At 38.0% G+C, this 12860-nt stretch overlaps 1 protein-coding gene across 1 annotated transcript in view; it reads left to right on the top strand.

Moving 5' to 3' along the window:
- SLC2A13 (solute carrier family 2 member 13) overlaps window positions 1-12860 on the top strand; it is a 224377-nt gene that overhangs the window by 85232 nt on the left and 126285 nt on the right. The window contains exon 5 of the mRNA XM_020973712.2: window positions 5603-5766. Coding sequence (XP_020829371.1) covers window positions 5603-5766 — 164 coding nt within the window. The remainder of the gene's footprint in view (window positions 1-5602; window positions 5767-12860) is intronic.

The raw sequence follows: 12860 nt of genomic DNA, 5'->3' as shown, positions 1-12860 counted from the left end.
TATTCTGCTCTAGCCTTTTACTTTTACTCTATGTGTATCCCCTAGCTTCCAATATGTTTCTTGTAAACAACATATTGCAGGATTATGGTTCTTAATCCACTCTGCTATCTATTTCTGTTTTATGGGAAAGTTCATCCCATTCACATTCACAGTTATGATTACTATTTGTGTCTTCCTCTCCATCCTATTTCCCCACTGTTTATGCTTTCTCTCTTTTTTCTCCATAACCCTCCTCAATACAGTTTTGTTTTCAACCACTGCCTCCCTCAGTTTGCCCTCCCTTCTATTAGACCCCCTTTTTCTTCCCTTTTACACTTCCTATTTCTTCTCTCCCTTCTATTCACCTCCTCCTTTTTCTTTTCCCTTTCCTCTCCTACTTCCTATAGGGTAAGTTAGATTTCTATACCTAACTGATTATTTTATTCCCTCTTCAAATGAAATCTGGTGAGAATAAAGTTCAAACAATGCTCATCTCTCTCCCTTCTTTCTCTCTTCTGTATTAGGTTTTTGTGCCTTTTCACATGGTATAATTTGCCTTTTCCTGCCTCTTCCCTTCCTCTTCTCCCAGTTCAATCCCTTTTCACCACTTAATTAATCTTTTCTGGGCTTTCAGAGGTCAATAAGGGAGAGTGAGAACAATTTACTTTTTACTCCACCATCTTGGGTCCTGAAAGGGGAACCCGATAATTTCTTGAAAGATGACACCTAGGATCTTTTTTTGATCAGGGTTTCAGGTAGTTCAGCAATTTTAAAATTATCTCTCTTGGATCTGTTTTCTAAGTAATTTTTTTTCCAATGAGATATTTCACATTGCCTTCCATTTTTTCATTCTTTTAGTTCTTGATTTCTTATAAAGTCATCAGCTTCTATTTGCTCCATTCTGATTTTTGTGGAATTATTTTCTTCAGTGAGCTTCTGGACTTCCTTTTCCATTTGGCCAATTATGCTTTTTGTTTGTTTGTTTTTGTTTTTTGTTTTTTAGGCAGTGGGGGTTAAGTGACTTGCTCAGAGTCACACAGCTAGTAAGTGTTATATGTCTGAGGCTGTATTTGAACTCAGGTCTTCCTAAATCCAGGGGCAGTGCTCTATCCACTCTAGTTTGTTTTTTAAGGTGTTATTTTCTTAAGTATTTTCTTGTATCTCCTTTACTGAGGTGTTGACTTATTTTTCATGATTTTCTTGCTTCACTCATTTCTCTTCTTGATTATCCCTTTACCTCTTTTACTTTATTTCCAAATCCTTTTTGAGATTTTATGTGGCCTGAGACCAATTCATATTTTTCCTGGAGGCTTTGGATGTAGGAGCTTTGATGTTGTTGTCTTCTTCTGAGTATGTATTTTGATCTTCCTTGTCACCATATTAACTGTCTATAGTCAAAGGTTTTTTTTCCCAACATTTGCCCATTTCCCCCAGCCTATTACTTAATTTTTAACTCTTTGATAAAGTAGGTCTCTGCTTGCAGGTTGGAAGGTGCACTGTCTCAAGCTTCCAGGGTTTTGTGCAGCTGTTTTCAGAAATACTTCTAGGGACCTGTAAGTTTTCAGTTCTTCTAAGGACAGGTGTTTACTACTCTCCTGACCTATGCCCTGGTCTGTGAGTGACCACAAGCACTCTTTTCTGCCCTGGAACTGTGAGGAGGGTTCTCCCTGCACTGTGGTCGCAAGCTCTGCTATCCTAGTGCTCCTCCTGTAACTCGGATCCAAGTGTGTGCAAAGGAACAGAGTCCTGTCCCCGTGCTAACAAAAAGAACTCTTTAGACTGAGAGATCCAGAAGCAGCTGCTTCTGATTCAGTCAATCCTAAGGCCTGCTGCTGGTTTGCTGTGGCCAGAGCTGCGCTGGACTGTGTTCCACTCTCACCTAGGTGGGACAGACTCTTGCTACTCATCATTCAAGTTGTCTTGGCATCTGTGGGATGATATGTCTGTAAACCACCACAGCTGCCAATGATTCAGTTGCCCTGAGGTCTGCTCTCAGTTTGCTGGCCAGGTCTATGCTGGCCTGGCCCATACTGAATTGTGCTTTTCTCACCTTTTCCTTACCTACTAACCTTCCAAGTGGTCTTGGACTGGAAATTTGTTTTACTCCATTTTTTTGTGTGGGTTCTGTTGCTCTAGAATTTGTTTAGGGTCATTTTAAAAAGGTATTTGGAGGAGTTTGGGGGAGAGCTCAGGCGAGTCCCTGCCTTTACTCTGACATTTTGGCTCCACCCTCCCCCCTCCAAATCTGTTCTTTGTCAACACCATGTCCTCCAATCCTTTGATCTCTCAGTTCTCCTCCAAGCCATCACCTTTGCAAGAGCCACCCACTTCTCTTTTCCTCATTTTGACTTCTTAGGGAACAGGTTCAACTCTACCCTGTCCTTATCTCTTGAGTCCCTTGACCCTTTAATATATCAACTATCTTACCCTATCAAATTGCCTCAGCCTTAGATTTCTTCTACCTTTTACTACCATTGCTCCTATATATGTACTGCTGAATGAAGGTGGAGAAAAAGCATGAAAATGTCCTGACTGGGTCCACTACATATTTATGTTACACAACTCAACTGGGACCTCACAGCTGCCAGGCAATTCTTTTTCATCTCTCTAATTAACTCACTAGGGGCAGCTAAGTGGCACATTGTCTTAGAATCAGAAAGACTCATGTTCGTGAGTTCAAATCCAGCCTCAGACATGTCCTAACTGTGTGACCCTGGGTAAGTCACTTAACCCTATTTGCCTCAATTCCTCATTTGTAAAGTAAGCTGTAGAAGGAAATTGCAAACCACCCTAGTATCTTTGCCAACCAAAGTTTGCAAAGTTCAACCAGAACTGCTCTCTCCAAAATTAATAGCAATCTTTTGATAGCCAAATCTAATGGTCAGTCCTCATTCCTAGTGATCTTCTCTGCAACCTCTGTTGTCTGTCACAGTTTTTTCCCCATTCCAGTCTATCCTCCACTCAGCTGGCAAAGTAATCTTTCCAAGATAGAAGTCTGATCATGTCACCTCCATACTCAATAAACTCCAGTGGCTTGCTGTCACCTCCAGAATATAAAATCCTGTATTTGGCATTCAAAGCCCCTCATACCTTTACATTAATCTTAAAAAAAAAAGTTAACATTTATATAGCACTTACTATGTACCAGACATTACTATTATCTTATTTGATCCTCACAACAACCCTGGGACATAGATGCTATTATTATTCCCATTTTACAGATGAGGAAAGTGGGGCAAACAGAGATTAAGTGATTTGTCCAGAGTCACACAGCTACCAAGTGTCTAAGGCTGGATTTGAAGTCAGTATTCCTGACTCTTCTCTTAGGAATCTGTTCATTGTGCCACCTGCCAGGCCTGGGTGCTGAATTTCCCTGTGCAGTTTTACTGACACCCTTATGGGCTGTAGGAGTGGGGAACTTTTGGCCTTAAGGCCACATGTGGCCCTGTAGATTTTCAAGTGGGGCCTTTTGACTGAGTCCTAGTTTTACAGAACAAATCCTTTTATTAAGGGGGATTTGTTCTGTGAAGTTTTGATTCAGTCAAAGGGCCTCAAAAGGCCTGGAGGCCACAGGTTTCCCCACCCCCGCCCCCAATGCCAGCATTGATTACTTCCTTTTCAATGCTAGGTTTCAGGAGCCACACTCAAAGCTCTGTCTGGGAGTGATAAGGTGTCATGGCCCTTTGCTGACTAAACCAATTGTTGAAGATGGGGCTTGAAGGCCAGTACTCTTTTGCTTAGTTCAGGCCCCATTTGAAGATGAAATGATACATTCACTAGTCATTAAATGTTTAGCAAGAGGAGGTTTACTTGACTCTACCATAGCAAAAATGCTTAGCAATTAGCTTCTCTCAGTGGAGCTTCTCATTTCCATATATTCATCTGGTCATCAGGGCAGGTGAATTACTTACATGGAGTAACACAAATGCACCAAGTCCAAGGAGCCTAGATTCCATGTTCCTGGGGCTTTTTTTCCCCTTAGATTATCAGAAGGCTGCATTGATGAAGCCTAGGCCAATTAATTTCTAGGGGGGAATTTTGTCCTTGGCTTTCTCCAAATTGGCTTGAGGGGAGGGGTGTGATGGAGGGGAATAGTGGAAAATTAAGTTACATTTAGAAAGCTGGGGCCAGTCACATAAGTCATCTTGATCCTAAGGGCAGCTTTGTCTTCTTATTTAGGTAAAGCCTCCCCATATTGTGGGTTGGAAGAAAGAAGTATCATCAAGGAAACAATGATGCTATCACACTATATGGCAGGGGGAACCCTGGTTGATCATGATCCTATCATACCATGTAAATATAAAAACTCAACTTCAAAAAAAATCTATCTTTGTGAAATGTTTTAGTTAAGTTCTGTCTTATAACAAAATTTCCAAGCATCTAATATTTTTAACAGTTCAGTATAAGATAAATGTATCTTTTAAAATTACATTTTCTTTTTATTGTGAGCTTAATAATCAACAAACATTTATCAGATAAAGGAAAACAAAAAAAGCATACAAACTGTCAACCTGTTATATACACTTTGCTTTTATGAAATACATAAATATACATAACAAAGTACTGACAAATTTCCTCTACTTATATTTCCCTCAGCACTTTTCTGTTTACTTTAATAACATATATGTATATATACATGTGAATATATACATTTCTTTTTTGTATGAGGCAGTTGGGGTTAAGTGACTTGCCCAAAGTCACACAGCTAGTGAGTGTTATATGTCTGAGGCTGGATTTGAACCCAGGTCCTCCTGACTCCAGGGCCGTTGCTCTATTCACTGTGCCACCTAGCTGACCCAATACTATTTTATTGATTGCTTTGTTTTTTGCCTGTCTCTGAAACTTCTGTTTTGTGGGGTTTTGTTGTTGTTGTTCTTTTCTCTTTAAGACCAACCTTAGCCCCAGATTACTCTGGTCCCAGACCTAGCTCTCCTTGGTCACTGTTTGGGCCCTGATTGGCTCAGAATGGATGTAAACAACAGTTGTTTCTGTTTTGGCCAGAAACCCTGAAGGTCCTCCCCTCCCAGACCTATTCTTTTTTTAAAAGAGGCCATTCTTTGCCTCATTTTATTAAGCCTTGACCACTGAGTGGGCACTGCCTCCGTCAAACTGAGACCTGTTAAAGATCTTAGCTTGACAAGGCCAAGGTTCCCCCACTGCATCCTGGGTCATCTCTAATTGTCCTGATCCACATTTGGCCACTGGACCCACATAGCTTCAGAGGAGAAAGTGAGGCTGGTAACTTTGGACAGCCCTCCCTCACTTAAATCCAATTCACTTGTGTGTCATGACACCACTCCCTGATGTCATGGTCTTCTTCAAGAATGAAGGACATACAACAAAGCAGTACCTGCTAACCTACTGCCCCCTAGCTCCTATCTTTTGTCTTCATTTCTAATGTAGTATCCAAAAAACAAATCAACACACTAGCAATGCTTGTGACTCCATCTCTCATTCTATAGTTCTAGTCTCTACACCAAGTTATGGTTAATTTGTCATTATTACTACAGATACTCCCAGAGTTTATGAGGTGAGTTCAAATGCAGTTTTATATCTGGCTGACTTTGTCTCTTACTGACATAACTACAAGAAAAAAATTCCTGTTTCTGTTCTTACCTTATAGGTATTACAGTGCTACCATTTTGCAGATGTCAGGAGTTGAAGATGATAGACTTGCGATATGGCTAGCCTCAGTTACAGCTTTCACAAATTTCATCTTCACACTAGTAGGAGTCTGGCTTGTTGAGAAAGTGGGCCGAAGAAAACTTACACTTGGTAGCTTAGCAGGTAAGTTACTGGTCTGGAAATTCAATTGTAAAGTTTCTAATAAACAGGGAGAAATATAAAAAGGAATATTCCAAGTCTATTAAATACTTGACCACTGTTAGTCTCTTAAGTGAACCAGATAAATTGAATGCCCTCTCCCCTCCCCCCAAAGTATAGTCATTTAAAAAAATTATATTGATTTCCACTGGGATAACTGGAAATTTAGAAGATAACATTGTGAAAGCAGTTTTGATATTATGAAAGCATTTTTTCCTTTTATTACTTTTATTTATACTCAAGGGTACTGTTAAAATGAGAAGTGCTCATTTTATGCATATTTCATACTTGCTTGAAAGACAATGTTCATAAAGTAATTTATGTTTTCTTATTTGAAGATTCTGTGGAAGCAAATATAGAATCATATTATTCCAAATTATTCAAGAAAGGAAATTTGAGAAACATTATTTTCTATACTAAAGAATAACATAAATTTTAGACTTATTGTAGGTCTAAATTCTAGTGTAATTCACAATTAGATTACATTTGCTTTCCGTGATTTAAAAAAAAGTTGGTTTGAGTTTCTTTCCATTTCACCTTCTGCCTATCCATTCGTGATTTCCTGCATAATATGATATGTTCTTTATTTGTCAAAATGTGAATCATCATTGTTTATGCATGGATAAAACCTCTTCCTTTTAAATTTTCTTCTAGGAGTCTAGAACTTTAAATATATAGCTAGTCTTCAACTTAAAAACAGATTTTGTTACAAAAGTTTATTCTAGAGAAAGCAGTTGGAACTCAGAACTCTTTTTCTCATAGACCCAATCTTTTTATGAATGGTGAATAAATTCCTGGAGCAGCCCACAAAAATCTATTCAAATGTACTAAAAATGTCATATTAAAGATAATGTTTTGACTACACCAAACTACCACTTATAATTTTATTTCTGTTGCAATGCTTGCTTAGTTAGAATTTGGATCAACAGGAACATAAGTCCAACTACCTCAACAACAAGATCGAAAGCTTTCCCAAGTTTCTCTTCCTGCCCTACCTAGACAGTGGGAACTCCCTCAGCTAAAAGGAGTATTAACCGTAGTACCTGATGCTCTGTCAAAAGGCTAATAATACTCCTGGTTGCAAAGAGCTTGCTAAATGTCAACATTTGTATGTAATAAGTATGATCACTGGTGATCTGATAAAGTAGATGAATACTCCAACTAAATTGATAAGATTATAGGCTTTGTACTAAAGGGTTCAAGCCTCTCATAGAGCTAGACATGTGTCCTAGACCCTTGCTGAGAAGACAATATTGAATTTTTCTCAGTTTGCCATAACGCTTATAAAAGTGTAATATAGAAAACAGAAACAGATTATAGGACTTCAGTAGTTTGTTTTTTTAAATCTTGCCCTACTACCAGCACCAAAATCTGGTTTCTTAAAAAATTTGGCAGTGGAGATAAGGTGATTTTTATTTAGAAAAAAAAGTTTGAAACAGGAAATGTAGGGGACAGGCAGAGTCAGGATGAAGTGTTAGACCTGAAGTTAGGAAGAAATAATTCAGGAGTTCTTAACCTGGAGTTTATGAACTTTTTTTTTTGTTTTTGCTTTTTGATGAGGCAGTTGGGGTTAAGTGACTTGCCCAGGGTCACACAGCTAGTAAGCATAAGGTGTCTGAGGACAGATTTGAACTCAGGTCCTCCTGACTTCAAGGCCAGAGCTCTATCCATTGCGTCACCTAGCTGCCTCAGTTTATGAACTTTTTAACAAACATTTTGATAACCGTATTTCAAACAGTCAGTACTAAGTGCCTACTATATGGTAGGCACTGTGCTAAGTGCTTTGCCACAAAGAGTACTCTTAAGGAGTTAACAATTAAGAATTAATTTGGTAATCCCATATAATTTTGTTTTATGCAATTAAAAACACTATTCTGATAAGGCATCCTTAGACTCCACCAGACTACCAAAGGGATCCATGACACAAATAAGTTTAAGAAGCCTATTTTCCTTTCTTTCATATTGCCTACTGCTCTGGTGCCTTCTACCACTTTCTCTTCTTTCACTCCTGTCTCACATGATAAAGTAGTGTTACCCCTTTACTTGTTTTTTGGGGTTTTTTGTTTTTTGTTTTTAGTGGGGCATTTGGAGTTAAGTGACTTGCCCAGAGTCACACAGGTAGGAAGTATTATGTGTCTGAGGTCACATTTGAACTCAGGTCCTCCTGACTCCAGGGCCAGTGCTCTATCTACCGTACCACCTAGCTGCTCCCCCCCTTTATTTGTTTAAGTGACCCCATTCCATCTTGTCTCTTCCAAAAGATTGCCTCCCCAACATCCCCACTCCCTAATTTTCCTTTTTTTTCTTAATTACACGTAGAAACAAATTTTAATATTCATTTTTTGTAACTTTTGAGTTCCAAATTGCCTCCCTCACTTCCTCTCCTCCCATGCCCTTGAGAAGGCAAGCACTTGATACATGTACAGTCATGTAAACATATTTCCATATTAGTTATGTTGCAAAATAAGATTTTATCCCCTTTTTTAAAAATCTCTTTGGGATAGAGACCTAGTAGTGGTATTGCTGGGTTAAAAGGTATGCAGAGTTTTGTGGCCATTTGGACATAGGCCAAATTCTTCTCCAGAAAGGTTGGACTAGTTCACAACTCTCCAACAGTGCATTAGTGTCCCAATTTTCTGACATCCCCTCCAACATTTATCCTTTTCCTTTTTGTCATATTAACCAATCTGATAGGGGTGAGATGGAACCTTAGATTTGTTTTGATTTGCATTTCTTTAGTCAATGGTAATTTAGAACATTTTTTCTTATGACTATAAATAGCTTTGATTTTTTCTTCTGAAAACTGCCTGCTCAAATCCTTTACTACTTATGAATTGGTGAATGATTTTTATTCTTATAAATTTGACTCAGCTCTATATGTGTTTGAGAAATGAGGCCTTTATCAGAGAAACTTACTATAATTTTCCCCTCAGGTTCCTGTTTTCCTTCTAATCTTGTCTGCCTTGGTTTTGGTTGTGCAAAAACTTTTTAATTTAATATAATCAAAATTATCTATTTTACATCCCATAATGCTCTCTATCTCTTGTTTGGTCATAATTTCTTCCCTTATCCATAGATCTGAAAGGTAAACTATTCCATGCTCCCCAAATTTGCTTATGATATCACTCTTTATTTGTATATTGTGTATCTATTTTGACCTTATTTTGGTACATGGTGTGAGATGTTGGTCTATACCTTGTTTCTGTGAAACTGCTTTCTAGTTTTCCCACTTATTTTTGTCAAGTAGTGAATTTTCTCCCCCAAAGCTTGTATCTTTGCATTTATCAAACACTAGAATACTATGGCCATTTGATGTTGTGTCCATCACCCTATTTCTTAGCCAGTGCCAGATTGTTTTAATGATTATCATTTTGTGATATAGTTCGAGTTCTGTTACTGCTAGGCCATCATCTTTCACATTTTTTTCATTGATTTTTTTATATTCTTGAACTTTTGTCCTTCCAGATAAATTGTGTTATAATTTTTCTAGCTTCATAAAATAATTTTTGGTAGTTTTCAATGGTATGGCACTGAATAAGCAAATTAATTTAAATTAAATTTTTTAAATTTAAATTTAAGTTTAATAAAATTTAATTTTAATTTAATTTTAAATTAAAATTTAGTTGTCATTTTGATTACATTGGCTCGGCTTGCCTATGAGCAATTAACATTTCTCCAGTAGTTTAGATCTGTCATTATCTGTCTGAAAAGTGCTTTGTAACTGTATTCATATAGTTCCTGAGTTTGTCTTGGCAGGTAAAAGCCCAAGGATTTAATACTGTCTGCAGTTATTTTAAATGGAATTTCTGTATCTCTTCCTACTGGATTTTGTGGATAATAAAAAAAAAAAAGGCTAATGATTTATGTGGGTTTAATTTATATCTTGCTACTTTACTGAAGTTGTTAATTATTTCAGTTGGCTTTTAGTTCATTCTCTAGGGTTTTCTAAATATATCATCATATTGTCTGTAAAAAATTATAGTTTTGTTTCTTTATTGCCTATTCTAATACCTTTAATTGCTTTTTGTTCTTATTGCTATTACTAGCATTTCTAGTACAATATTGAATAATGGTGATAATGAGCATCCTTGCTTTACCCCTGATCTTACTGGGAAAGCTTCTAGCTTATTCCTATTATAGATAATGCTTGCTGATGGTTTTGTATAGATACTACTTGTTATTTTAAGGAAGACTGCATTTATTCCTATTCTTTCTAGAGTTTGGTTTTTTTTTAAAGAGGAATGAGTGTTGTATTTTGCCAAAAATTTGTTCTGCATCTATTGAAATGATAATATAATTTCTGTTGCTTCTGTCACTGATTCACTTATTTTCAATCTCTCCCTCTTGTTCATTTCCTACTGCCTAGAAACATGCCTATGCCTTCCCTATTCTGAAAAAACAAATTTCACTTTATCATAACATCCCTATTGTTATCCTATATTTCTTCTGACCTTTGTAGCTAAATTCTTTAAAAAGACCGCCTACAAAAGGTGCCTCCACTTTTCTCTCATTCTCTTCCTAACCCATTACAATCTTTCTTCTTACCTCATCATTCCACCCAAACTACTTCCTCCAAAGTTACTATCTCTTAATTGTTTAATCCAATGGTCTTTTCTCAATCATCACTCCCCTTGACCTCTTGACACTTTTGACACTCTCTCTAAACAACACCTCCTCCCCATATCCAGGTTTTTGCCAAGGTCTGTCAATTTCACATTTGCAGTATCTCTTGAATTTGCCTCATCCTTTCTTCTGATGCTACCACTCAACTGAGTGTAGTTCCTCAATCACCTCATGTCTAGATTGCTGCAATAGCCTATTGGTGAGTGTGCCTGCCTCAAGTCTTTCCCTACTCCAATCTATCCTCCATTCAGCCACTAAAGTGATTTTCCAAAACACAGGTGTGACCATGTCATCCTCCCTCCCCCACTCAAAAAACTCCAGTAGCTCCCTGTTGCCTCCAGGACCAAATAGAAAATGCACTGATTGTCATTCAAAGCCCTTCATAATCTAGCCCCTTCCTACCTTTCTAGTCTTACACATTATTCTCTGAAGTATGCTCATTGATCCAGTGACACTGGCTTCCTGACTCTTTCATGAATAAGTCATTCCATCTCTCAGTATTGGGCATTCTCTCTGGTTGTCCTCATGCCTGGAATGCTCTCCCTCTTCCTCTCCTACTACTTACCTACTAGGCTTACTTTAAGTCCTAACTAAAATCCTGTCTTCTAAAGGAAGCCTTCCCCAACACCTCATATTCTAGTACCTTCCCTCTGTTAATTATTTCCTATTTATAATACACACACACACACACACACACACACACACACACACACATGCACGCACTTAACACAGGGCCTGAACATAGCAGGAAATTAATGAATATTTATTTACTGATAGCAAGGGAATTGGTGAGGTTATGGAGGAGATGCCTGAAAAGGAGGGAGTAAAGGAAAACATAACTGGGGGCTTGCCTAAAATAATGCTTTTGGAGAGGCAGTCATTGATCATGCCCTAGGGTGGAAGTTCCTGCAGGACCTGGTTTCTGGTGTGTGTAGCAAGGTATTTGGTGTGGAGGGTCTGGAGAAGGTAGAGAGGAATACTGATTATAGATGAACATGATTCGGACCTTTGCAAACATTAAGCTTGGAAAGAAATAATTATAAGGAAAGTACATTAGTTTTTCCGTAAATTACCTTTCAGAAACACTGTTATTTCCAGTGTCACTTCATATTTATAATAGGCATAGTCTGCTTATTAAGTTTGCAGATGTAACAAAGCTGGGAGATATCAGTAACGTGGATGGTAGAATCTTGATCCAAAATGTCTCATTACTTAGTAGGCAGAGGAAAAAGAAAGGAGGTAAAAGACAGAAAAAAAGGTTCCATTAACACAATCAATAAACATTTATTAAGCACCTGCTGTGTGCCCAGCATTGTGCTAAGTGTTGGAGATACAAAAAGATGAACAGAAGTCTTTGTCTTCAAGAAGCTTACAATCAAATGGAGGAAACAGCATGTAAAAATATGTATACAAAGCAAGCTATGTACAAGATAAATATGAAATAATTAACACCAAAGTATTCATAACAGTATTTAAAAGTAATAGCAATGAACTAGAACCACGAATTAAATGTCCATTAATTGAGAAAAAAACTAAACAAATTGTTGAACTTAAATGTAATAGAGTATTACTTTATATAAGATAATATAAGTATGAAGGAAATAGAGAAGTATCAAAAGACGTATAGGAAGAAAAGAAATATAACCTGGAAAATTATGTCAATATAAATGTGGGGCAAAGATAGTGGAGAAAAGGCAGGGACTCTCCTGAGTTCCCAAACCCCTCCAAACAACTTTAAATATTGCCTAAAACAAACTCTGAAGCAGAAGAACCCACAAAAGCTTGGGGTAAAATAATTTTCCAGCCTAAGACAATTTAGTAGTTCAGCAGGAAAGGTCTATTGCACAAGGGTGAGAATGGAGCTCAGTCCAGCACAGGCTGCACCCCAGCAAACCAGCAGTAGGCCTTAGGGTAGCTCAATCAGTGGTGGCAGTGCTGTTTTCCAGGCCTCTCAGACCACAGACAGTAAGGGGAGATTATAGCAGTCCTTCTGCTGCACCGGGGCAGGATTCTGTCGCATTGCCCATACTTGGATTAGGGTCACCATCCCAGGTCTGAATCCCAGAGCAAGGAGAGCACTAGCACACCAAAGCTTATGGCTGCAGGGGAACAGAGACCCTGGTCACAGTTCCAGTGAAGAAAAGCGTGTTTGTGGTTACTCACAGACCACAGCACAGGCCAGGAGAGTACAACAAATCATAGAAACAATCAGAAACTTCATCCAAGATAATGACTATTATTATGTCATTAAAATAACTCTGAGCTACCACCCCACACCTATCAGATTAGCTAATATGACAGAAAAGGAAAATGTTGGAGGGGATGTGGGAAAATTAAGCCACTAATACACTGCCGGTGAAGTGGTATACTGATTCAATCATTCTGTGGAGCAATTTGAAACAATGCTCAAGGGGGTATAAAACCTTTGACCAAGA

The sequence above is a fragment of the Phascolarctos cinereus genome, unplaced genomic scaffold, assembly GCF_003287225.1.
Source record: "Phascolarctos cinereus isolate Bilbo 61053 unplaced genomic scaffold, phaCin_HiC Scaffold_1;HRSCAF=81, whole genome shotgun sequence".
Classification (NCBI taxonomy): domain Eukaryota; kingdom Metazoa; phylum Chordata; class Mammalia; order Diprotodontia; family Phascolarctidae; genus Phascolarctos; species Phascolarctos cinereus.
Note: the sequence above shows the minus strand (reverse complement) of the source record. Positions and strands in the feature narration are given on the sequence as shown.